The sequence below is a fragment of the Lissotriton helveticus genome, chromosome 1_1 (assembly GCF_964261635.1).
Source record: "Lissotriton helveticus chromosome 1_1, aLisHel1.1, whole genome shotgun sequence".
NCBI classification, from domain to species: Eukaryota; Metazoa; Chordata; class Amphibia; order Caudata; family Salamandridae; genus Lissotriton; species Lissotriton helveticus.
The window spans coordinates 671,216,104-671,244,095 of NC_136057.1; the positions used below are offsets into that span (position 1 = coordinate 671,216,104).

Consider the following 27,992-nt stretch of genomic DNA (forward strand, 5'->3'; position numbering starts at 1 on the left):
ACAGGCGACCTACAGTTGATTATAACACAATCCCTTTCTAGGGTTTTGGGCATGGGTCCGATCCACCCAACCCTTCTAACAAAATCAATGTCATCATTGTCCTTGCAGTTAAGATATGCATTTTTAGCTAGCCAATGACATACTCTGTTTTTAAGTTGGACTGTTCTTTTAATGAAATAATGCAGCTGGGAGGACAGTCACGTGCATAGGGTCGGAGGGCTGTCTCAATGTACAAACAGTTGAACATGGGTCTTTATACAGTTCATTGAATGCAATAAAATAGAAATCTTTTTGGTAACAAATATGCACCTCTGTTTGTAGAGTCATAAATTCATGTATTGGATGAGGAATCCAGTGGGCCTCGACCTTGCATGGAGACAATGCAGCCAGTGGGTAGCATGTCCAGATGCCTGGCATGGGTAGGGCATGATCACTGCATATACTTTGTGTCCTGTGTCCTGATTGGCTATGTGTTCCTAACTTCATGTGGCTAATGACTGTATGGTGTTTTGGGAATGTGCGCACCCCTCTGGACGTGTGTGCTTTATTGGGAACAATCTCCCTGGGACATTGTGGTGTCTGTGGGATTGATCTGGGATCTCCTGTTCGTGCATTTGTCTGATGGCTAAGTACCACCCCACCTGTGACCTGTCAAACAGTGACCTCGGGCCTGTGTCTCAGGGCCTCCCTAACTACATATGTTTGAGTCAGGATTGAAGTGGAGTTCACAAAAGGTGAATTTGTCAATAAAGATGCCATTTCGTTTTGATACATGAATGCATCTTTATTCATATTGACATTTCCCCCTCTAGTTGAATTTTTACCTACACTATCTAACCCATACTTTATAACAGTTACTTTATTGCGGTATTGCTGTACTTCAGTTTTGACAATTATTACTATCCTAGTTACTTGCATTTTACCCAATTTGAGAACTGCGTTTTTACAGGAGGAAATCCCCAATTGCAAGGAACCACAAACAAACAAGAACATGAGAAATACCAGCAAGAATGACGGGAATAATTCAGTAAGTTACCAGGGGACACGGAAGAACCAATTCAAGAACCACCCTCGCTCTGGGGCGCCTCCCTCCTTAGGCATGTCTCTTTGTAAACAATGCAGTGCTTGGATGGTAAGAGTTAATGTCCCATTATCTAGATCATTCCCTGGGATAAAATAGCAGCAGGACGCACCAATCTTGGCACACACCCCTCCCTCCATCACGGTCATTAAGTCTAACACATACCTATGCTGCATCCCCATGAGGCAGATTGCTCTCAGTTCCTTCTTGACCAAAATAAGGCTGAGTTCAGTGCTGTTCATCATTTTAAGCATTTCCACCTCGTGATTTGGAGCCAGTGGGCATTGGCTTTCATCTGTACAGTGAAGATGGGGATGGACGAATATACTTTGGTTTTCCGCATTCTTTTTCCCCGCACGGAATTACAACGCGGTTGTTACAATGACCGCATTGTAAGAACGCATACCATTACCATGCAAGGGGGGGCACTGGATGTTGGAATAGTATCATTTACTATTCCAACTCCAGTCTGTGCAAAAGTAGGGGAGGTGTTGGATTTTAAATCCAACACCTTCTGCCCTCTCTGCAAGTCGTTGTTGCTCAGTTTGAATATCACTAGGCTCAGTGAAAGGGTATAGAGCTACTGTATTGGTCTTGTAAAGGGTCAGATTCACTACTACTCTAGCAGATTCTAACTTGTCGGGTTGACCCTGATTCTGCATAGGTTTAAGTGGAGAAGGCATTTTGCATTTCCAGGGGCTACCTCTTCGGACAAGTGAAGTTCGTCTGTGACTACTGCATGTAAATAGTAAATAGACGTTACGTGCCCTGGCGGATGTCTTGTAGCCCACATCGGTCATGTGCTGACACCATGTGTTGTGTAAAAGGGCACTCTGTAGTGCATGTGGAATGCTAACGTTTGGGTTTGTGTAGTTATAAGTGATATGGGAGAGATCCCTACGCAAGCGCTGTGATAGTTTTTGAACAGACTCTGTTTAGCCAGGTGGTTCTTTAGCAGTGAACAGGTGCTGCAATTCCCAAACTAGACAAAGGGTACATAGAAGTGCAAAAATATATAACTTGTAATTAACATTGCAGGTCTTGGATGTGGATCCAGGGGCGGTGCTTGTGGTCCTCTGCTGATTGGGGTTGTTCATACTGCAATACAAATTCCAAAACTGCGGCTGACCCTTAGTTTAGCACCTCAATCCCTGTTCAATAAATGTGAGAGCCCTGTGCACAACACTTCCAGAGTCCGCTGCAGTAGGGCTCCACTGGAATCCAGACAAGGGGTTTTTCATACTGCAGTTCAATCAAAAAGTTGACTGTGCAGTTCATAGGGGGTTTGTTGTAGAAGTTTTCAGCTGTACATCAGAAAGGTAGATCCATGCATTTTCCTCTCCACCTTGAGGGCCATTGGTGTTGCAAAAATCACTCAGTAGAGTCCCACAAACTTGGTTTGTTTCCACTTTCTTACAAAATTGCAAATGTAGACTTCTTGGCAAGGTTGGTGTGTCTGATATGGTAGCTTGGCAGTGGTGCACTTGGTGGTCTGATGGTTGATCTGTTTGGGAATTAACTTATCGGTTTTGGTTAGTTCTGAGATATATATATAGATATGTAATTCTTCTCGCAGTGCATGAGAGCTATCCTTAGAGCTTTGTTTGGCCACAGTTTTTGGGATGGGCATCCCCATCAATCTACCAGTCGTGATCTGAAGTGGTGTGAGATGGTAATCACTTCTTGGTGTGTTTTCCAGTGCACATAAGGCAAGAGGCAGACAGGGGTGCCACTTTTTGTTTATTAAGACTGATGCAAATTTTTCTTATTTCGTTTTTTGAAAGGCCATCGAGTCCCTCAATGATGCTATTGTTGTGGGGGTGATATGTAAGACTGGGCGGAGTGTGCAGAGTGGTGCTCCATGTAGTTCCACAGAGTTTCAAAATAATCTGTGGAACTACGCACCGCTCCGCGCCCTCACTCCTCCAAAAGCAAACAAAATCATTAAAAAGGCATTTACTGCTGAGTCTTCCTTGGCTGCCTCCTCCTCACAATGGCTGCTCTCTCCTGCCTCCTCCTCGCACTGAAAAACCCCTATGTTGTATGTCTTGCGCATATGCATGCTCATTCGCAAGACGTACACGTAGGGCTGTTGAGTGCGAGATGGAGGCAGGGGAGAGCAGCCATTGCGAGGAGGAGGCAGCTGCGGAAGACACAGCAGGTAAGTGCCTTTTTATTCATTTTTAATAACTTTGGGAGGGTGGAGGGGCCGGCTAACTAGCTTCCACCACGGAGTCATTGTTTTGCCTGAACTCCGCGTTCGCAGCAGAACGTGGAGTAGGCAACACTATGCAAACTCCGCGGATGGAACGTAGTCACCAGCCCAGGGTTGGGGATATGTTGAGGCTAAGTGATGTGTTATTCCTACCTGGGTACAGATGTGGTCGAACATGGCATTGGCAAAATGTCTCCCCTTGTCTGATCGGATTTTGTCTGGTACCCCTCACCAGGGTACTACTTTCATGATGATGAACTTTGCCATTGTCTTAGCATCGCAGTGCACGCAAGGGCCATCTTCGCTCTACCTAGAGTATGGGCAGACCACTACAAACAGTTATTGGTAGCTAGCACATCGATCAATCATGTCAATGAAGTTGATGGGTAATACCCTGAAAGGCCCAGTTTGTCTTTGGATTGCTGATGATACATCCTTGAGTGTAGGTTTAGGTGAATAAAACTGGCAAATGGTGCATTCAAGTTCCGCTATCATGTTTTTTGTTTGCTGTCTGTCCCTGTAGGTGGGTGTCAACATATGAGGTTGCTTGTGGTCTGCATGCAGCCCCTGGTTTCCCATTGCTCTTTCTTATCTAGCAATGCCGTTTTCTGCAACTTCCTCAGATACAGTCCTGCTGTTTCTGTGTAAGGTTTTGTCCTGAGGAGGTTTTGCCTCTGATGCCTGTTGTGAAGGAAGTATGTGTGTCTCATAAACAACTCTGTCAGCTGCCTACTTTGCAAACTGGGCAGCTAATGCATTCCTCCAGGATACAAACCTGTGCTGAAAGGTGGGGAAGTTATCACTGTGGTGGCTTGCAGCATTTGTAAGGATGCATGGCTACAAGTCATTACTACTCCTGCTCTTGTACCTCTTACACCTTTTTATTGGCCTATCATGGAGGAATAGCTGATGAACAGTACCTCGCTGTCTAGGAGGGTCTTCTTCTACCTGACTTATACCATCGGGTGTATTTTGCCCAATCATGGATCTCCTCCTACTCCTGAACTTCGTGGGCTATGAAGGTGGCTAGGTTCACTAGATGACATCGTACTATGTTAAAATGATGGTAGGGAGGGCATCAGCTGCAACTATCAAACAAAGGCAGGTGTCCAGCTTTTTCAACCCATAAAGGTGTTGCTGCTTACATCAGGACCTTAATATGCTACTGCGTGACAATAAGTCAACTTGAAGATCCTCCGCAGTACCGACGGATAGAGCGGTACCCCTTTCCTGAGCTGGTGCCAGGTTGAGGTGAGGCCTCTGATCCGTACAACACCGATTTGACCAGTAAATCAGCTACGCAATCAGTAGGATTACTTGTGTTATATTCTACTTTATTATTTATCACTTTTCACTTATTGTCACGCAATAGCATATTGAAAGCCACAACACTTTTATGGGTCTGAAAGGCTGAAATATGTAGACCTGCCTTTGTCTGATACTTGCAGTTATACATTTTCACTGCTTGTGCTCTGTTTTTAATCATGGCACCAGGAACAAGTCAGTAAAGCTATTTCTGTCGCTTCTGGTAGCTAGTTTTATTATCACTGCCCCCACACTTTGTATCTTCTTTTGCGCTGCGCACTCGACCCAACTAGTTATTTTCCTTCTCATTGCAGAATTTAGCATATCCTAACAATTAGGAATAAAACATTCCTGAGCTCCTCCTTCTCAGAGAGGGGGTTGTAGCCTGTGAGGAGAATCCCAATGATGAAGCATCCCACCTATGGGGGTGAGTGATTTTGTACTAACAAAGGGACTTCCCCCACAAGTGACATGAGATCATCTCCAGTTTCTCTCTCTTTTTTTCTGTTTGACATCTTAGACCCAAGGATTTCTTAGTGTTCATTACTAATCATTTAGGGAATGAATCATTTGCTGGTCTTTAAATTTTCCCCTGCACCCCCCTCCTCATTTTTGTGTAAAGTTTGTCAAACAAATCCCTTAGCCTGCTGTTAGTGGATGATATCCTATGAACAGGGGAAGCTCTGCACTATACACAGTGAGCCTGATAGTGGGTCAGTATTGGCTCAGAGACAAAGATAATAACAATAGTTTGTGGAAAAAAGGAATATCTCAAAAACTACAGGCCCCTCTTGGCCAAACACAAGTTACACCTAATTTCCCAGGTCCAAATCTTTTTCCCCTAAATGTCTTAATTGTACCCTGCATCACACCAAGAGGCTAAGCATAGCATCTACATCATGTCTAGTGGTCCTGTGTCACGTGCAGTGAAAAAAGCAAACCATCTGTGTTACACCTATCGGTCCAAACGAAAAAAATACCTCTCTCTTCTTTCAGATATCAATGGTGTTGAGGAACAGGTGGCACTGAGAAACCCTTTTAGAATAAATAATAAGATTGAGGTGTAAATTCCGACAATAAATACAATAAATATTCACCTTTCCAGAATGCTGCCTATCGGAAAAATGTAACTTCCATAGGATCGCCTCTGAGGCCACCTAGTGACAGCAAAGCTTGGACATACAAAATGGGTAAAATGCCAGATTTCTGTCAGTGGCAGGGATCTCAGGATATCTTTTTACGCTACTCCCTAGTTTGCCATACGCCACATGCTTTATTAAGTTTCTGATGTCATCTCTTACCCTCTGTGACAGCTGCTTCAGGGCGGACCACCAGCCTGTGGATTCAGCAGAACTTCGAATCAATTGAGGTGTCTGCTCACCTTCCTTGTTGCGCAAATATGAATCTGGCCAGGCGGGGTCCCATTCCTTTGGCTGCACTCGGGTTTGAGGTACCAGCTCCGATGGTGAGTCGCCAAAATGTTGCTTCAATATGGAATACCTTGAAAAAATAAAAGACAAGAGGCATTTAGCAAAACAGGAACAGTTTGTTTAATAAAACAATGAGGCTGGGAGCACAGTCACTGGCTTAGGGTCTGAGGACTGTCTCAATTTACAATCGTTTGAACATGGGTCTTTATACAGTTCATTGAATGCAATCGAATTGCTCTGGCATTCCTTTTTTGTTAAGGAATGTGAACCTCTATCTTTAGAGCCATAAATTAATGTATTGGATGAAGATTCCAGGTGAGCCTTGACCTTGCACTGACACAATTCAGCCAGTGGGCAATGTGTAGAGATATGCGGCATGGGGAGCACATAATCACTGCATGTACAGTGTTTGATGTGTCCTGATTAGTTTTTTGTTCCTAACTTCATTTGGCCTTCTGATTTTGAGGTGTTTTGGGAACGTGCGTACACCTCCGGCGTGTGTGCTTTATTAAGGTCAATCTCCCTGGACCATTGTAGTGTCACTGCCCATATCGTTGGGATTAATCCAGGATTTCCTGTTTGCACATTTGCCTGCTCGCTCCGGGCCACACCTGTGGCCTGTCAATCTGTTATCTCTGGCCTGGGTCTCATGGCCTCCCTAACTACATATTTCTGAGTTGGGGTTGGGGTTGACGTTGAGTTCACAATGGGTGAATTCATAAATAAAAAATTTATTTTATTTTTGTACATGAATATATAATTGTTCATATTGACATCAACATTTTCATTTTTAAAATGGCATATAGGATGCGTAACGCAGTCAAGGCGATGTGTCGGTCCTGTAGTGCAGTGAGGCTGCTATGTGGAATCCAGTAAGGTCATCAAGAATGGTGTTGAAGAAGGCTTCGAGGTTCTGCACCAAGGAAGCTTCACACAGCAGCAGTTTCGAAGAGGATGCAATGGCAATGCGGGTCTTCGCGATGGGTCCAATCCATACAGGAGTAGCGATCTGGCGGTTCTGCTCAGGCTTCCGTCACGCAGCAGAGGAGATGCAGCATTTCCCTGTGATTCACAGAAGATAGCAGAGCATTTTAAGCCCACTTCCAAAGGTCCTGTACAGGCATGGCACCACTTGGCAGAGTAGACTGGCAGATGGCAGAGTCTAGGTGCTGGGGTTGATGTTTTTTGAGACTTCTGTCCCTCAGACTAAATTCAGAAGGCCAGCCAGCTAGCCCTTGGTGTTACCTCAGGTCCTAGGTTCAACAGATGCAGGTTCAGTCCTTGTCAGCCAGGCAAGAGGGCAGCAGGCAGCATGTCAGCATAGCAGGGCAGCAGTTATTTAGAACAGCAGTCCAGAGCAGTGACAGTCTGTCCAGCAGCACAGCAGTCTTTCGTCCAGGCAGAGTATCCACAGGTGCAAAAGTGTACTGAAGAGATGGTGCCTGAGGTCCAGTATTTATACCCAGTTGTGCCTTGAAGTAGGGAGAAGCTTCTATAGACACCCTCTAAAATAGCACCTTAAAACATGTCCCAGGCCTCCCATTGCAGCCTGCATTGCAGTTTTGAACTACCATTTTGACCTGGCGAAATAAACCATTTGCTAGGCTTAAACGTTTCCTTGTACGTCTCATAATTCACCCCTAAGGTAGGCCCTAAGATTCCCAAGGCCAATGTGCATGGTATTTAAAAAGTAGGATATGCATACTTTAGTTTTATGTAACCTGGCAGTTAAAAACTCCTAAAGTAATTTTCATTGTGGTAAGGCCTATCTCATCAATTGACTAACACTGGGTTACCTTAATACATTTAATAAGTGTTAACTTTGGATTGGGAGGAGATTGAGATATGCTGTTTAGACCTAAATGAATTGTATATTAAAACACTCTTTAATGGTCAAGTTGGATTTTAAGTCACAATTCTGAAAATTCCACTTTCTAAGACCCCCATAGTTAAAAGATAATAAAAGAAAAGTCATACTGTATAATGGACGGTTTATCTGCATTCTTCTGCCATGAACAGTCTTGGACAGGGCTGATTCACTGAAGAGGATGCTGCAGGTGATTACTGCAGACTTTCATCGATAGCCACAGGACTTCTTCAGATGATGCTGACCTCTTAATCTGGCATGAGTGTAAATTGGAGAGGGAAGTTTTCTTATTGTGCCGACGCCTGAAAAGCTTATTGTGGTAGAACTGGATATTTGTGTTGGACTTTCTTTAGGGCAAACTGTAACTGCATTAGGGGTTGTGGTGGTTGGTGCAGGTTTTTGAGGTCTTCTTGAAAAGATTGTAGCAGATGGTGTTGGAGCCACTACCTGACTCGGTTTGATTCGAGGTGAGATATAATTCATTTGTGCCGCTCTCCCTGCTAATAAACGCTGGCTCATCATCACCCTCCTTACTTCCAAGGCATTCAGGAACTGCCATTTGCCGGTTTCCATTGTGGTGGGTTTTGGTCTAGTTTCAATCTATGCTAAGAGCATCCGAACGGGGGCTTGGAGAAAATGGGTGAGTACTATATTTTTTCCTTTTTGGAGATCGGGAACCTGATAGGTCCAATAGAACAGCAGTCATAACATAATTCTATACTATGGGAACGTCAACCTCCTGCTCTTCTCCTACTTCTGGAAAATCAGGTGCTGGAAACAGTCTTTTTTGTTGTTGACTTTCCTGTGAAGATCTGGATTGCTGCTGGGACAAATTGTTTTCAGACTTGCTGACTGCAGGCACTGTGGAAATGCCCGCTTTAATTATTTATTTATTTATTTGTTTTTATTTGGAAAGTTTCATATTGCGCAAACATGACCCATGAGGGTATCAGAGTGCTTTACAAATGGTCCGGAAGGAAGAAATAGGTAGAGCAGACAACAAGATAATCCAAAACGATACAGGATGTAGCAGCTTTCAAGTGAGGGAAGAGGCAACTTTAGGGTCCAAGTTGCCAAAATCAACAAATAAAGAAATAACAGGCGAGTAATACTAATGAGTGAAGACAATGTGCTGTATCAAGGTTAAGAGACTTGAGTTTGTTGGTTCTAAAGCAGAAATTTGTTTGAAAGTAACACTTTAACTTCTTTTCTGAATGATGTAGATGAGGGGTTCAGTCTGATATCCGGGTGCAAGGAGTTCCAGATTTTCGGAAAGGGGTCAGGAAAAATTTGAAAATATGATTTAAATGTTTGCTGGGATCCCTCCAAGGCTCATGGAATCCCATGGGAGGTGGGATGGGGGTAGGCAAAAATCTAAATAATGAATTCAATAATTGCTGGTGTCCCTTCAGGACCTGGGGAGGTAAAGGGAACAGGCAAAAAAATTATAAATGAATCAAATAACTGCTGCTATCTCTTCAGGCCCCAGAAGACCCCCCATGGGAGGCAAGGGGGAGGAAAAATGAATTAAATCAATGCTGGTGTCCTTCAGGCTACCAGGGTACTTCAATTTGAGGCGAAAGGTATGCAAACATTGAATAAAATGAAATAATTGCTGGTGTCTCTCCGGGGTCTTTGGGACACCTCTGGGAGGCAGGGTAGAAATCAGAAATCGAATACATGAATTAAAAACAACAAATGTGTACTATCTTCAGCCACAAACACAAATAATGTATCAGAGCAGAACAAAAAACTTAACAAAAATATCATGGGGTTTTTCTTTCAATGTTCCTAGAGAATGTCTTTAAAAAGTGGAATAAAAGGATTGAGACACACACTAGATACATAAAATGGCAGTAAGTAGCCCGTCAATCACATGGCTAGTGAAGAAGAAGGCATGAAAAGCAAAGACAAAGGGGCAGATTTACGAGCCCCTTTCCCTGCTAGTACATCACTTTTTGTGACGCACTGGCAGTGCATTTTTATGCCACATATTTACAACGACAATAAAAGCCACCCTGCGTGGCTTTTCCTATCTTTGTAAATATGGCCCCTTTACACACATCACTTTGCGTGAAAGGGGTGTTCCATGGGTGTTTCTGTGGGTGTTCCCACGCAGCCCCCATGGAACCTCACACATTTCAAGATTTAGGAGAAATCGTGAATCTGGAAATGCGTCTGCATGCTAGGCCTCCCCAGGGGAGGGGTTGGGAGGCACAATGAGGAGAAATGTATTAACGTATCCTTGTTTTTTCATGTTTCTATGCGTGCTGCATTCTGAAGCACACATAGAACAAGGAAATGACCTCTAATGATTGTTTATTTGCAGGAAGGTGTCCCTTCTTGCACATAAACAATCCTTTAAATAAATGAAATTTTTCAAGTGAAAAACGTAATTTCAGATTGTTTAATTGCAGGAAGGGACACCTTCCTGCACATAAACAATCATCCCCGTGACGCAGGCATCCTTACACCATGGTGCAAGGGTGACTGCATCAGCGCATGTCAGCTAATTGTGTGCCAGCGCAGGGTAATGAACAAGGATGCAACATATTGTTGTAAATATGTCGCATCCCTGTGCTTTAAAAGCAAAATGGCTTGCGGCACACACTGAGTCACTTTCATTGTAAATCTGTCCCAAAATTGCCACCACATACCCTCACTGGCTCCACAAAATGGTGGTCACAGCATGGCCATCATAAAATAAGGCAGAGAGAACAAATCAAAATGGCCACCCACCATACCCATATATACACATTGGCTACACAAAATGACTAACACCACATGGTCAGTAAAGGAGGCATGGAGAACAAATAAAAAATGGGACCCCATGAGAAACACACAAAATGCCTACACTAAATGCCCACTTCCGCACTGCTCGCAATGAAGGAGGTATGTAGAACATTGTTGCCTTACTCCTCCCCAAATAAATCCGGTAACATTACAGGGAAAGGATTGCACAGATACATATTATTTACTCAAAATAAATCTGAGCCACACATCACATGGCACTGCACTTTACTCACACACTAGCTACACAAAATGGTAGTAAGTAGTTCATCAACCATATGGAAAGTGAAGAAGGAGGCATGAAAAATAAGGACAGAATTGCCGGAACACACACCCTCACTGGCTTCACAAAATGGTGGTCACTGCATGGCTAGCAAAAAAAGAAGGCAAAGAGAACAAAACAAAATGGCCACCAAATATACACACTGGCTACACAAAACGGCCACCACCACATGGTCAGTAAAGGAGACAAGGAGAACAAAGAAAAAATGGCAGCCTATAAAAAACACATACATTGTCTACACAAAATGCTACTGCTGCATGGTCAGCAATGAAGGAGATATGTAGAAATATATTGCCCTATCGTGCGTAAAGCATCTTACTCCCTTTAAGCGAATCCTGTAGAATTGCAGGGAAAGGATTGCACAGATACATATTATTTACTCAAAATGAGTCCAAGCCAAACATGGTACTGCCCTCTTTTCTCACCAATACCTGAAAATTAAATACACTTAAAAAATGTTCCACACACAAGGAGACAAAGATAACATCAATTACCCCTTCAAAATACTGGTAAGAACTGCAGAGAAAAAAAATCTCGTAGGGCCTGATTATTATGATGTCTGAACGCCATCGCAGCGGGATTGGGACTGATTGACAAGTAGTCTGCGGTAACACCTGCAAAATTATGATGGGACTGCTGTGTAGGCGGTTGGAATGATAGTTTTTCCATTGCAGCTGAAACGCTCCATTTTCATCATCCTGAAATGGGCCACAGCACAAGCTGCAATGGAAAAAGGGATGTTTTTAAACATCATTGCTCCATGTGTCAGGAACCATTTGCCCCACAGGCCGCATAGCAGAGGCCTCCAGGGGATGGGGGCCCTGCTAGGGACCCCCAAAATTATTTTCCGACAGCGTTTCCATAGTAGTCAGATATGCAATAGAAAGGCTGTCAGATAGGGACATCATAATCCCTAAGGCGGTGCCTGAGCTGGCACGACCCCTATTGTAGGAAATAAGATCCGACTGAAGGACCAATGGGCTCCTTGAGTCTGATGGAAGCGTTGGTCGGTCCCTCTGACTGATGAGGTCCAAATGACCCCATCATAATGCAGAGGTAAGAGTGCTCTACTGGATTTCGGTTGGACTTCCACCGAAGCCCTGTTGGCGGCAGTCTGACTGACATCCTAATGAGGCCCAATATTATCTATGTCACACAATCACAAGCTCACAATAAAAAGGTAGGCAAGCAACACAGGAAGAAGGTAGCTGAGAACAAAGGAACATGTCTGGCTACAGGCACCAGTACTCCAAGAGCTACCCAGACCATAGCCACCTTCAGAAATACACTGCAAAAAATAACCTATATTTTATTTTTGATACAAGGCCATCTACAGGCACCTAAATGATTTAAAAACCTAAAGCACAGCAGCAGTGAAAATGTAAAAATACATTAACAGCACACCCAAGGCCTACTGCAGGGAATTCTAGGCCCCAAACATTAAAACAACAATACAGTAAAAAGGTTAACAAATTAACAAAAAAACAGGGAAATCCCAGGCTACTACCATCCCAAAAAAGTTGCAAACATTATCTCTTAACAAAACTCTTAATCCCACCTGTGACCCTACACCAAACCTCATCACATCCCAGCCGCAAACAAAAAAGTAAACAAAAACGGAATCAAAATTGTGATGCCTGCCCTCCTAAAACTGCAAAAAGAACAATTGATGGACAGAATGTTGAACAGTATCAAACATTCACCCCAGTACAGAGATCAGGTATTAAAGCCATTGTTTTTTTACCATTCCAGTTTCAACCCACTCCTTTGCAAATCTGTCTTGACACTGCTCCACATGGAAACAGTCCAGCCCGAACTGCCAGGCTCGGTCCTCCTTGGACTGGAACTAAGCATCCTTGGACCAGTTTCGGGGCTTCACACCTCATCAGCCAGGCTAGCTTGACTCCAGCGGCATGGAGAGCATCTGGCCATACCCGTCCCACTCGGGGTGACAAATGCAAAAAGAACAATTGATCAACTGAATGTTGAACAGTGTCAAATATTCACCCCAGTGCAGTCAAGTTGAGTCAAGTCAAGTTTTTATTTGATTTAGTTCTCTGCTGAGAACAACACATTTTAAAAATACATTTGTTATTAAAGATTAATAGGATAGCCATAGCAAACGAATTTTAAGAAACTCTTTAAAAATGTAAAAAAATTCTGACATACAAATTCATCAAGCGGCGATTTAAGAAGCGAAATAAGGCCTTGGACTGAAGTAATATTATATCTGCTATGAATAGGTTCTGGGCCATTTCAGTTTAAACCTAGCCAAATGCAAATCAGTCTTGACCCTGCTCCCCATGGGAACAGCCCAGCCCAAACTGCAGGTTAAGATCCTCCCTGGACTGGAAACAAGCATCCTGGAACAATGGGGGCAAAAAGCCCTGTTTTGATACAAATACTAATACAAATTGTGCTGCATTACGTTGCATATTATGCCTTTTCATGCCGTATGTTTTAGTCAACTCTACTGCATAATTTAGTCCTCCCCTTCTGTATAATTCCAATGGCCCTCATCTTGGGCATGTTAATTAACTCAGCTTGTTCCATCAGCTTGATGTTGAATGCAGAAAGAATCAGGTCCTGAGACCACTGTAAACCAGAAAACACCCACCTGACAATGATATTTACAGATGCCGTACTTCTCTCCAGTGTTACAGCAAACAAATGATGGACGGAATTCTGACTATGCAAACATTATCCCGCAGTCCAAAGATCTGGGTTACATCCATCATTCTTTTGCCCAATACGCCACCCCGGTTTGGACCCAGCCATATGCAAATCAGTCTTGACCTTGTGCCCCATGGGAACAGTCTAGACCGAACTGCCAAGCCAGGTCCTCCCTGGACTGGAAACAAGCATCCTGGGACTGGTTTCAGGGTGTGTCGCCCTTCTTCGGCCAAGTTAACTGGTCCAAGGAGGACCTGGCCTGGCAGTTCGGTCTAGACTGTTCCCATGGGAACAGTCTAGACCGGGGAACAGTCTAGACCGAGTCTGACAGCGGCAGCTTGAACCCTGCTGCACAGGCCTGTTAAAATCACCCTTTTGAAAGGTAGGAAAATACAATTTTATACATTTATCCTTTACTTTTTTAAACTGACTGCTAGCAAGTGAAGATCCACTTGCATACTTTGTTCTGCCATTCATTGCTCTGGCATGTCCCGTAAAATCTTTGCATGTAATGTTTATTTTATAGTGTGTAATGGTATTTTACTTGTAAAGTTCATGTGAGTGAGTGTTTATTGGTGCTGGGGAAAAACATAAAAATTGTATATCATAACAGAACATAAGGGTAATTAATAGGCTAGAAAGACAGGTTTTCATGGCATCCCTCAAACTGAGTATGTAAGGTTCAGCTTGAAGACCAGTGGGTAAAGAATTCCACTTCTGTTGCTGAAAGAGAACAGATGCGATGCCCAAAGGTGGTTGATTTCGTTCTTGAGAACGAACGCGGAAAGGGAACAGAGGATCCCAAGGTATGTGCCAGCTGATGGAAGGTACATTTATTGGCCTGAAGGTGGGTTGTATTTTATCTAAGGGTTTGTGAACAATTGTGTCTCATTTATAGAACACGGTATCGACGCAATTTTCTAACCCTGGCCTCAGAGGTGGCAAGTCAGTGCCAGGAAAAGAGGAGCAGCTCACAGACATTGGTTGGGGTGCACCTTTCCTTGTTTTCTGCCATTTTGTAACTATGCTAATAGTGAATTATATTATATGATACACTATTAGCGTAATAAAAAATGGAGTACAATTAGCTGGAACGTCGAATAGCAAAAGTAGGCAAACAAGCTTTTATATGTACATGCGCAGGCTTGTGGATGAGAGTGTGTGTGTGTGATTGTGTGTATGAGTGAATATGTATGTGTATGTGTTATTATGTGAGTGAGTGAAAGAAAAGAACACAAGGCCTGTGATGTTGTTTCCGCTACTCTTAGCATTTTGGAGAACTGACGTCCATGGGTCACTGGAGACTTAAATGGCAAAGAGTGTAGCGATCTCCAAACTAGGGGTGTGTGCGCTAACTGCGCTTCTTGTCGTCCATGTCACCCTGTCAGCCGTGTTATGGACGAGTTAGAAAACAAAACACAATTTTATGTGGATGTGACAAATAAATAAAATAGGCATCATCCAGCCCCAAACAGATAAAAGCATTTAAAACATTCATGTAAAGCAAAGAATTAGCAGTGGGAGAATCATTTTGATAAACCTGTGATCTGTGAATTTTCTCAGATTAGCAGGTGATCTTCTACCTTATAGCTTTTTAGAAAGTCATTGGTATGCCTCGTAGATGACACAGTTGCAGACACTTTCTTCTTTAGTGTCTGTATCTTGAGCTGCAGAGCCTTGGATACGCTGAATAGAATTTTAAACAGTTTTTTTTAACAGCTATCTGGCCCGTGCATCAAGCAAAATTGTCCTCGCTAAATTAGCGAATCAGTAAAACAGGCCATTAGCGAGCCTCAAACAACAGATTCCAATGCATCAACCCCAATAGCGAAAAAACTAAAGAATCGCAAAAAAAAACAGTAAATTACCGAATTGCAAAATAAAAAATCCGAAATACCGAAAACAACGTTTGCGTTTGCCAATAGCGATTAGCAAACAAAGAATCGCAAATTAATGCATCAAAAATCGCTAATACGGAAAATCATCAAAATTGCTGTTAAGCATCAGCAGAATAAGGGGAATCTCAACCAGGAGGTAAAGTTACTGAAACACAAATAATTTTTTTAAAAGTTTTTCACAGGTGTAATGAATCTGAAACCCATCAAAAATGGCACTGGAGACCCTGTTTATTTTCTCAAAAATTGCAACTCTCTGCGTGCTTGCAAGGAGGATGAGAATAAATGCAGCAGCATAACACAGGAGGAGGATCCAGGAGAGGGTATTCAGAGTGCGCATTACATTGCTGGGCCAAAATGAGGATGAAGTATATGACAAGTAAGAACGGCGAAATTTGCGAATTTGCGTTCCGCGAATTCGCGGATTTCCCTGCGAAATCGCCCAAAAAATCAGCGAATTCACAAATTTTCCCGCGAAATCACGGATTTTTTTGCGATTTGCCCTGGAGTACTTTCTACTGGCTAATCCAGTAAGTGCTCCCTCATTGGGTAAATGTATAGTGCTTTTACTACACTGCAGCTGCGTAAAGGGCCAGAAGATGTAACACAGGTACAGGCACACATGGTCACTGAGACACATATTCTGGCCCTTTACGCAGCTACAGTGTAGTAAAAGCACTATGGGGCAGATTTACAAGCCGCTTGCGCCTCTTTTGCGCCACAGTTGCATCACTTTTGTGACGCAGCGGCAGCACAAAAGATGCGCCATGGTGCTGGGTATTAACAACGTGACGCATCTGAGAGATGCGTCACTTTGTAAAGCCCTGCGCCATCAGGAGGGGTTCTGGCGCAGGAGAGGGCGTTCCTGCGCAGGAACGCCTCCTAAAAGTGGCTGAGTGAAATCTACAAGATTTCACTCAGTCACTTTTAGGCCAATGCTGCGTCAAAACCCTGCGCCTGCTTGAAGCAGGCGCAAGGCTTGACGCAGCATTGGGGAGATAGGGCCCCCAGAGCATTGCTGGAGCTGCGTCGCGCTTGCGACACAGCTCCAGCAATGCGCTGCTTTTATGGCACAGATGCGTGACACATCTGTGCCGTTTTTGCCACATTTACAATGCGGCGCACCATGGGTGGCGGAGCTGCGGCGCACAATAACTGGTGCATCCCTGGGGATGCGCCAGTTATTGTAAATCTGCCCCTATACATTCAGCCAACGAGGGAGCACTTACTGATTAGACAGTAGAAAGTACTCCAGTTGAGTAGATGTATTGCACAAAAAGGTGGCATCTTCGTGGACAAACACGCAGGGCGGGATTCATTCTGTCCCCTGTTGGACTCGTTTTTTGTGCCTTTCTGCCCTCTGTTAGACTTGTTTTTCCCTTGTTTTTCTGCCCTTCTGCCCCCTGTTAGACTCGTTTTTTGTGCCCTTCTGCCCTCTGTTAGACTCATTTTTCCCTTGTTTTTCTGCCCTTCTGCCCCCTGTTAGACTCGTTTTTTGTGCCTTTCTGCCCTCTGTTATTCACTTGTTTTTGTGCCCTTCTGCCCTCTGTTAGACTCGTTTTTTGTGCCCTTCTGCCCTCTGTTAGACTCGTTTTTGTGCCTTTCTGCCCCCTGTTAGACTCGTTTTTTGTGCCCTTCTGCCCTCTGTTAGACTTGTTTTTCCCTTGTTTTTGTGCCCTTCTGTCCTCTGTTAGACTGGTTTTTTGTGCCCTTCTGCCCTCTGTTAGACTGCATTGTGTGCCTTTCTGCCCTCTGCATCACCACATCATCACTCAGCTCTACCCCAGCATCACTCAGCACCACCACATTATCACTCAGCACCACCACATTATCACTCAGCACCACCACAGCACCACTTTTTTCCATAACTAGTGAAACGTGAGTAAAGTGGGGAAGTTGTGCCCTCATCCTGAAGAAGGAGCTTTGCCTCCGAAACATGCTGACGCACACCTGAGGTACTGTCCATAATCACGACAGGTTCACCTCGCACTGCACCTCTTTTAATAGTACCAGCCCGGGATCTTGAATAAACTTTTTTCTAGTCAACCCACGAGCCAGGTGCTTTTTAATTTTTTCACCTCAACCCACCACTCACATATATAATATACCCACTCACATGCACCACATATAGTCATTACTATAAGTGCTCCCGCGTAGTCATAGGCACGCCGCATCCCGTTAGAAGGGTGTGAAGACCCCAATGATGAAGCATGACACCAAGGGGCCTTTTGGTGTGTGAGGGGTATTTTATCAAACACTGAGTGCTCCCGCACCACTGTGATGAACACTCTTCCTTTACCCCAGTAGGATTCCTTTTGTTTATATGAATATGTTTGTGGAGTAAGAGTCCTTCTGTGTTACTCTACCTCCCTCCTTTGTTAATTGATCACTTGGCTAACATGACTACAACTCCTATGAGGCAAATCACATGTGCGGGTTTATGTGTAATGCACTTCTTCCTGCACACTGTGATTGGCCTGTGGGGATGTACATGGATATACAATATGCAGCGTCCTCCAGGGCTGTGTTGGCAGGTACCTTGGACGGCCCCCCTCCTGTGCCAGCTGCTTCCTTCACCCTTTCTGCAAATCTCTCCTTCACCCTTTTCTTGAGGTCATACCATCTCTTCTTAGGGCCGTCAAAGCTGCGGTGCGTGACTCCCACAGCATTTACCCTCTCTTTTATGCGCTGCCAAATCTTTCCCTTCTCGGCTTCTGGCACCTTGAGGGACAACTTTCAAAAAAGTTTGTCATGCTTGCTGCTTACCCCCTCGATCAAGTGTTCATGTTCCCTATCAGAGAACTCTCTCTTCCTCTTCCTGGGCGTAGCAGATGGATTTGACGCATTTTTGTCCATCCTGGATAGTTGTAGAGTGGCTGGGTAGTGAGCGTGAAGTCTCTCAGCTCAGTTTCTGTGCTCTGCCTCCTCCTCTGAGCTCCTCAGTGCACTGAATGAAGCATGGGCTGAATTACTTCCTAGTTGGGATGTCATCAGCCTGCTTCTAGAGCGACCCGTTTTTTGCGAAATCGTTAATAGCGGTTTCGCTATTACCGAAATCGCTAATACCGATTTTGGTAATAGCTATTTTTTATTTTAAGGAACCGCTATCGTGTGTTCAGTTTGTTTTTGCGATTTTTACCGAATCGCTAAATTTAACCGAATCTGTACATGCATCCCGAAAAACAAATCCTTATTTGCGATTCCTTATTTATCGCTAATAAGGGCTTGCTTTTCCGAATTTTGATGCATGTGCACCTATGTTATTGGAATGCGTGCACCTGCTGAAATGAGCGGTGTGGGACATATGCCTGTGCCTCTCTAGTTAATATGAGAAATTTCACGAAAATACACGAAATGTAAATCCATCATTTAGAGCTGTATATTAGTGCGGAATGCGTCCACCCTTCAATTAATGATGTGAGGGTACAGTTCACAGTAAAAAAATTCAAAAAACACAAGTGGTGAGAGCTTACAGTAAAATGATGCAGTGAATCGCATGCAAATACATACCATAATGCAATTTCATAATTTTTGAAAATTCACGGACACAAAATTTCCAAAATTAAATGAATTATGCCAACATAATTTCTATTTCTTCTAGGCCAAGTTGAAATATGTTGAAAATTAACAATTGCATTTGGTAGTGTTAGGTTTATTTTCATGTTTCCTTATTCAAATAAAAAACAAGGGCCTAATTCACAAAGGTAAACGTACACTTTGTGCGTGTGTATTACTTTTTTTGGTATTCACAAACTACGCGTTAGTAGTGAGTTTACAATGGCGGAGAACATTGCACATAAACAAATAATCTTTACAAAAAGATTTTTATAAAGAAATATTTTGAAGTGCAGAGTTCTCAGCCCCAACTGCAGTGTCTCTGCAGTCCTACGTTTGCTATTACCTCGCAGTTAGTGAATACCCAAAAAACGAAAACTTACACAAAAGTGTAAGTCTACTTTTGTGAATCAGGGCCCAGATGTTGCTTGTTGTCTATTATAAACTTGATTATATAGTTTTGCAGCCGGTGGCACAGTGTCACATCCAGACAGCATGATATTGCTAACTTCCTCCACAATATTTCAAGAGTTTTCCTTCTCTTCTGGTCTTGTGATGTCTTCATTTACATTAATTCATCCATCCACCTCTCTCAAGTCAATTCTTCAAGATACCTCTTCCTCCTCTTGGCCACCATTGCATTGAAAAGACAGAGCCGGGTATTGCTCCCTTACTGAGGCATCAGCTCCTGTCTTTTTAAAGGTCCCAAATACCAGATGGGCAGAGATGTAGCCCCAGATGAGAGACTGTTCCATAAAATTTTAAGCGGGCCGTCCTTACTGCCGCTGGAAATGTTCAGATGTGGAAACACAGGATTCGATTTTACTAGTTTGAAAGTCTGGGGGTAGTGCACCTTGGAACTGGTCCCACTAGTGGGCACAACCCACTTCCCGGACAAGGGGGAAGAATACAATGTTCTCCCTTGCTAGGCCATGTACTCACCTAACCGTCAGCCATTCGAATTTGTCTTCTCTGCAGTTATAGCAACTCTGCCGAGTCCATGGCTGGGAACATGGTGTAAGAAATATTGATAGTAGTAAAATAGATTCTCGCTCTTGTATTAAGCTTCACATGCCCTTTTTCCAAGCAGTCGTTTGATTGCCAAACTTGTTGTACCTTCCAGCTTCAATCTTGTGCACATTTCCTGTGGAAGGATGTTGAACCGCATTCTTTAATTATTGTCAGGCAATTGAGTTCATCATTCATAAACTCCAGAAAGTCACCTTATGTCACTATTGGATGCGTGTCGCATACTTGTCTGTTGATTCCAACAGTATCTGGTACAAAAGGGGGTGGTGATGGACGGAGCATCTGAACCAATCAAACCCTCACACCCAGTCAAAACATCTGGCTTTTATCAATCACCGTTCTTTAGTCCACTCTGCCACCCCAGTTCAGACATGGCTATATGCAAATCCGTCTGACCCTGTGCCTCATGGGAACAGTGCAGTCGAACTGCCAAGCCATGCCTTCCCTGGACCGGAAACAAGCTTCCGAGGACCGGTTTCTGGCATTACAGCCGTCTTCAGCCTAGCTTGCTTGAATCCAGTGGCAAAGTGAGCAAGGGACTCACGTCTGAGCATACCCTGCCACACTAACGGCGGCCAAAAGCGGTACAAAAGGGGGTGGTGATGGACGGAGCATCTGAACCAATCAAACACTCACACCCAGTCAAAAGATCTGGGTTTTATCCATCACCGTTCTTTAGCCCACTCTGCCACCTCAGTTCAGACATGGCTATATGCAAATCAGTCTGACCCTGTGCCTCATGGGAACAGTGCAGCCCGAACTGCCAAGCCATGCCTTGCCTGGACCGGAAACAAGCTTCCGAGGACCGGTTTCTGGCATTACAGCCGTCTTCAGCCCAGCTTGCTTGAATCCAGTGGCAAAGTGAGCAAGGGACTCACGTCTGAGCATACCCTGCCACACTTATAGCAGCCAAAAGCGGTAAAAAAGGGGGTGGTGATGGATGGAGCATCTGAACCAATCAAACACTCACACCCAGTCAAAAGATCTGGGTTTTATCCATCACCGTTCTTTAGCCCACTCTGCCACCCCAGTTCAGACATGGCTATATGCAAATCAGTCTGACCCTGTGCCTCATGGGAACAGTGCAGCCTGAACTGCCAAGCCATGCCTTCCCTGGACAGGAAACAAGCTTCCGAGGACCGGTTTCTGGCATTACAGCCGTCTTCAGCCCAGCTTGCTTGAATCCAGTGGCAAAGTGAGCAAGGGACTCACGTCTGAGCATACCCTGCCACACTTATGGCGGCCAAAAGCGGTACAAAAGGGGGTGGTGATGGACGGGGCATCTGAACCAATCAAACACTCACACCCAGTCAAAAGATCTGGGTTTTATCCATCACCGTTCTTTAGCCCACTCTGCCACCCCAGTTCAGACATGGCTATATGCAAATCAGTCTGACCCTGTGCCTCATGGGAACAGTGCAGCCCGAACTGCCAAGCCATGCCTTCCCTGGACCTGAAACAAGCTTCCGAGGACCGGTTTCTGGCATTACAGCCATCTTCAGCCCAGCTTGCTTGAATCCAGTGGCAAAGTGAGCAAGGGACTCACGTCTGAGCATACCCTGCCACACTTATGGCGGCCAAAAGCGGTACAAAACAACAACAGTATGTTGCATGCTGTGGAATTCTTCAGAGCCAATTCACAAAATAGTATTACGGGAATACTACTTCAGAAGTACTTCTTCACAATCATAAATGTCTTTGTGAATTGGCCCCATAAGCTAGCACTAAATTAAAAGTTTGAATTTGGTAATTTCCTTTTTCAATCATCAATTTTCCATACTTTTTTATTAAGATTTTTTCAAATACAAACAAAAGCCATAATAGTACATATTTAACATAAGTAAAATAAGCAATCAGGCATATAGTCATTAGATAAATATGTGATAAGAAAGAGATGAAAGAGAAGAGAGAGAAGAAAGAGAAAGAAAGAGAAGGAAGAAAAGAAAAAGGGGAAGAAAAGAAGAAAAGAAAGAAATAGTGACAGAAATAGAGAATAGTATTATGAAGTAAAAGAGTTAACGTATATGAGGGTTAGAAGAGAGGTAAGCGGTAACAGGAAGCCAAAGGAGATCAGATTTGATTTTTCTAGAAACAGAAGAAGAGGAAACAGTAGCAATCCTATGTTCATCCCAAATGAAATTCCACCACGTAAATGACGATAGTTTAGAATTGTATTTCCAGGATGATAAAATTACCTTAAAGGCCAAAGCAAGAAAAAGATCAAACAGTTTTGAAACTGAGGATACAATATTTATCTCAGATGATAAAGATCCTAAACAAACATGTTGTATTGATAAAGGAACATTAAAATTGAATATTGACATGCAAACATTCCAAACTGATGTCCAAAAAGATAAAACCGAGTTACACTCATATAGTTGATGTTTTAACGTGCCCGTTTCATTAGAACAGGACCAACAAAGTGGGGAAGAGGTTGGAGAAAACTTACAAATACTAACAGCAGTGATTATAGCTCTATGGTAAATAAAATACAAAGACTGAGTTATACGTGCAGCAGCAGAAACTTTAAAGAATTTAGAGCACAGCATTTCCCAGGTTGCAACAGGTAGGGAGATGGACAGATAATTTTCCAACGCAATCTCAATAGTGGATTTAGGACGATCAGTAACATTAGATAATAATAACTTATGTAAAATAAGCTGCTTTAGGTCTGTGGGTTGAAAATAAAGGATATAAAGGAGAGGAGGGGATTAGGGTGGTGAGTCAGGGGGAAGTGAAAAGGTAGTTAAATGAGAATGTATGGCAGCAACAATAATAATATATTCATGTAAAAATGAGTCAAGCAATTGATAACGTGGTTGTAACTCATGAAAGGGAATAATAAGTAATTATGGAGAAATTGATAAACAAAAGTGACATCCTTTTCTTTCCAGTATTTGTAGTAGAAAGATTTGCCTTCATACTGAAGATATGTATTACACCAAACAGTAGAAGATAAAAAACATTGAAGAGGTGTCATATCCTTAGAGAAAGCATTATATAGTAAAGTTTGGGAGTATTTCAGGACCAGGTTCTTGGACAGAGAGGTACAATTAGACATGAAAATAATATGTTGAAAGGGAAAATCTTTTAATAATGAACGTTCAAAAAGGACCCATCTGGGAACAGGAGTGTCTAAAAAATCAAAAGCTAATGAAAAAGATTGTTTAATCAAAAAAGCTGAGTGATACGCTTTAAAGTTAGGAAAGCGGACTCCGCCTTCATTTTTAGGTCGAGTAAGTTTGGTTAGAGCAATACGGGGGTATTTATTATTCCACATACATTTTATACAAATAAAGTTTATTCGGGAGAAATATAAATTAGGAATTTTAACAGGAAGTATGGATACTATGTACAATACATGGGGAGCGATCAGCATTTTAATACTATCCAGCCTACCCCACCATGAAAGAAATAAGGGAGACCATGAGAGAAGAAGTGATTGGAGTTTCTTCATTAATACGTTAAATGTGTTTTTAATAGTATCTTTTAAAGTTGGCGAGAACCAAATGCCCAAATATTTAATTTTGGAGGGACACCAAGTAAAATGAGTATCACTGAATATAAATTGGTAACAAATGGAGTTTAAGGGTAAAACTTCTGTTTTGGATAAATTGAGTTTATAACCTGAGATAGATCAATAAAGTTGGGCTTCATTCATAAAATGTGGGAGAGATTCAACTGGATTAGACATATAAACCAAAATGTCATCTGCATAAGCAGATATTTTAGTTTCAACTGATGCAAATTTGAAGCCAGTAATCATAGAGTTAGCCCAAATACATTCTAGGAATGGTTCAAGGCACAGGATAAATAATAAAGGAGAGAGAGGACAACCTTGTCTAGTACTCTAGATAAAGAAAAAAATATGGAGAAGTGGTTATTAACAAAAATACTGGGGGACATGAGTACAAACGTTTAATATATGAGATAAAAGAGGGACCAAAAGCAAGCCAAAAGCAAGCCATTTCAGAGCTTGAAACATGAATTGCCAATTAATACGATCAAACTCTTTTTCAGCGTCTAAAGACAGAGCTGCAAGGGGATCCTTAAATTGTTTACTATGGGAAATGATGTTAGTAAACATACGAGCGTTGTCAGAAGCTAATCGACCCTTTACAAAACCAACTTGATCAGTTTTGATCAAAAGAGGAATGATTTTTTCGAGGCAGGACGCAAGGAATTTTACAGTCATATTTAATGATATAGGGCGATAATTATTACAATAGGAGTGGTCTTTGTCTGGTTTGGGAATTATAATAATTAAAGCATCCATAAAAGATCCAGAAGCTCTGGCATCAGCAATGAAAGAGTTGAAAAGTTGTAAGAGTTTGGGGGCAAAAATTGAGTTGAAAGTAGAATAAAATTCCACAGGTAGCCCATCAGGGCCCGGTGCCTTCGATTTTTTCAAAGAGGAGATAGCATTGAGAATGTCCTGAAGAGTAATGTCTTTCTCCAATGCATAAAATTCAGTAGGAAGGGATGGTGGGGAAGAGAGACCTGAGAACAAATTGTTTAAATTTTGAATGGAGGGGAATGTGTCATCTGAATACAGAGATTGATAATATTCATGAAAGACCTCAGCAATTTCTTCATCCGATGAGACAAGTGTATTAGTTGATTCGTTAAGTATAGGGCCAACATTTTTACGTTCAGATTTAACTTTTAAGTAGTTAGCTAACATCCTTCCCGCTTTACTTTGACCTCCGTGATATTTAGATTTAATCTTAAGCAGAATGTTACATGTTTCAAATATTACCAGTTTATTAAGTTCAGTTTTCGCTGTTATTATATCATGAAGGACATCAAATATTTAAGCTCTAATCCTTTAATTCTAAGTAGTTGTTCTTCATATTTGTGTCTATTGGCCTTTTTCTTATGTGAAACATAAGAGATAGTAAAGGCACAGAGAGCAGCTTTAAAAGCGTCCCAGGTAGTAGGAATGGAAGTATCTAATGGGTTATTAAGAATAAAGAATTTGTTAATAAAAGAAGTGACTTCTTTAATAAAGGCAGAATCAGATAATAAGAAGGTGTTACATTTCCAACGGCTAAATTCTGAGGAGGTAAGTGTAAGATCTAAAGTAGCATAAACAGGTGCATGGTCAGAAATAAAAATTGATCCAATTTCAGATTTTTGAATGGAGGGGAATGGGGATTCACTAACCAAAATGTAATCAATCCTAGAGCGAGTATGATGCATATTTGAAAAGAAAGTGTATTCAAGTGAATCAGGATTACAGGTTTTCCAAACATCATATAAAGGACGAGAGGTAATGCCCGATTGGAAGGATTTATGAGATTTATTAGGTTAAAATTTACATTTGGCCAATCTATCTGAGAAAGGGTCTAACCATTGGTTAAAGTCACCAGCTACAATAATATTAGGGCAGTCGATTGAGGAAAGAAGAATGTTAATGTCACTCCAAAATTTGGGATCAGGTCTAACAGGGCCATAAATATTTAACAAAACTAACGTTTTGTTTTGAATCACAATCTTAGCCATTATCCAACGACCGTCATCATCATTCTGAGTTGATATAATTTGAACTGATAAGGCTTTATGAAACAATATGGCAACACCCCCTCTTTTGTTGGAAGCGGGAGAAAAAACAACTTGGCCCACCCATTGTTGTTTCAACTTTATCGATTCCACATCAGTACAATGAGTTTCTTTTTTTTTTTCTTTTTTTTTTTTTTGAAAACCTTTATTGTGCATATATAGCTGACAAATACGGGCCTACAACCCAGCGGGCCGGCCACCACATTATAATAGCACCTAGGCCAGGAGAGAAACCCAGCAGGTCTCCGACATTACAGACACAGCAAAGCGAGGTATAAAGCCACAAGGAAACCATAGTGAATAGGAAAAGTGAAGGTTAATTTTATAATATAATAGGGTGAGTAGCAGGAATATTGCAGTTATTAAGGTCCAAAAGTCCGTGGCGGGGCGTCAGCAGGCAGTGAAACAAACACAGCGAGGTTCAAAAAAGAACAGCTACAGTACAGCAAGGGCAAGACGTGAGTCCCACATCAGCAAACAATACCATCCACTGCCCAACGCCCACCCGTTACTACAAAGATACGCATCAATACATAAAAGGAAGTCAGGATTGCAATACAAAGCCATCCGCTACATCGATCCAGGGAATAGAAGAAGAAAGGGGAGAAAGGGAAAGAACATCAGGAAAAAGGGGATGAAAAAACAGGGAGAGGAGGACGCGGCCCCACAGCAGGTGCCCCATGGCAAGTAAGGCATACGAAAAAGGGGCAGCCCATGGAACCAGAGGAAACAGGAGTAATGGATGCGCAATGAACATCGGTAACAGGGAGGCCACAGGCCCGCGCTGGCAAAAACACCCCATGAGGCCTACATGCAGACGCAGCGTCCAGAAAAAGAATACTCAAGAGCCATAGAACCAAGAACAAAAGAAAAACAAAAATACAGACCCCCCCCCACCCACCCCACCCTGCACCCCTGCAGAAGGCTATGGCCTACCCCCCCGGCAGCGTGCCTGTCGCCCTAACCAGAAACCCGAAATATAGAAGAGGCAAAAAGTAAGGAAGAAACCATGGAGGCAAAAAGAAAGGAAGGGGGAGGAAAGAAAAAAACTATCGGGAGAGGAGACACAGAAGCAAAACTATCAGCTCCCAACCCTCCCGTCCAAGCACATTCAGAGCCCACTAGAAGACGAGGTCAATTCAAAAATAAACAGACACCAGGAATATGAGGAGGAATCAATCATACAGGTATCGCCGCTGGTCAGTCATCCGGCCACTCCACAAAGTAATAGTCCGGTGGTGCAAGTAGGTCTCAACCTTGTCCTCGTCTGTCCAGTGCCATAGGCACAGAGTGTACAAAGAACCAGAACATGAGGGGACAGAGGTAAAAAGCAAGGAGTCCAAATGTCGAGCCACTACACAAATTAGAACGGCTTCGGACCAGATGAGCAAAAAAGGGCGGCAACAGCAGCAGGCGACTCAAACGCGGCTCCGCAGGCCAAGGGGAAAAATTCGCCCTGGTGAAAAAGTCACAGGATATCCACTCAGCAGGCCGAAGCAAGAAATCACCGGGAGACTCGGCGAGACAGATCTGGACGGTTCTCGGCGGGGGGCCCTCCAATGCATCCACCACAGGGAGGAACTCCTGACAATACAAGGCAGCAGGCATCCGGACGTCCAAACAACCAGTGGCCTTGGGATGTTCAATGTCCAGGAAAGGCACCGCGGCACCCTGAAACTGCAAAGCCATACACGTAGGGGACGGCACAACGAGCCCGGAACAAAGGCTACCAGCCAGCTCAGCGACAGGCACAGCCATGGAAGCACGCCAGGAACATAAGGCGGCGAAGACATCGCCAACTGTAGGCTCACCTTTACGGTATTCAGCAAACGTGCCGTGCGGCGAGCCAATGTCGCCGTCCCCAACGAGGCAGAGATGTAGGGTGCGGGCCGCCATCTTTGCAGCCCAGCGCGGCCGCGGCAATCTCCGGCCCCAATCCGGCCGCCAACGGAGCTCGATGGGATCAAGCCTGCGACAAGCAATGGACCCCCCAGGGCAGAAAGGCGGACCACCAGAATATTGAGGCAGCCGGCGCCACCGACCCACGGGCGCCGCCCGCCGAGACCGGGCGGAGGGTTTCAAGATGGCCGAACAGGAGAACAAAGGGGAGACGAGTCGTCCATGCGGTCAGCCCCCGTCCGTGGAAGGCAGCGCTCCACCACCAGGTCCCCAGACAGCCAGACCAGGCCTGGTCAGTCGCCACCGGTCCAACCGCACAGTGGCCGCTCCGGCCGACCCCGCTCCTCCACCAAGGGGTCGGCCCCGGCGATCCGCCCCGCCCGGGCGCCACAGACGAGTCCAGGCCCG

General features: G+C 43.5%; 1 protein-coding gene across 1 annotated transcript in view; it reads right to left on the reverse strand.

Moving 5' to 3' along the window:
- Window positions 1–3,884: 3,884 nt before the first annotated feature.
- Window positions 3,885–27,992, reverse strand: part of LOC144762643 (uncharacterized) — a 35,874-nt gene continuing 11,766 nt past the window's right edge. Inside the window, exons 2-3 of the mRNA XM_078647877.1 lie at window positions 5,903–6,101; window positions 3,885–3,977 (exon numbers count right to left, since the gene is read on the reverse strand). Of these exons, the coding sequence (XP_078504003.1) occupies window positions 3,885–3,977; window positions 5,903–6,101 (292 nt within the window). The remainder of the gene's footprint in view (window positions 3,978–5,902; window positions 6,102–27,992) is intronic.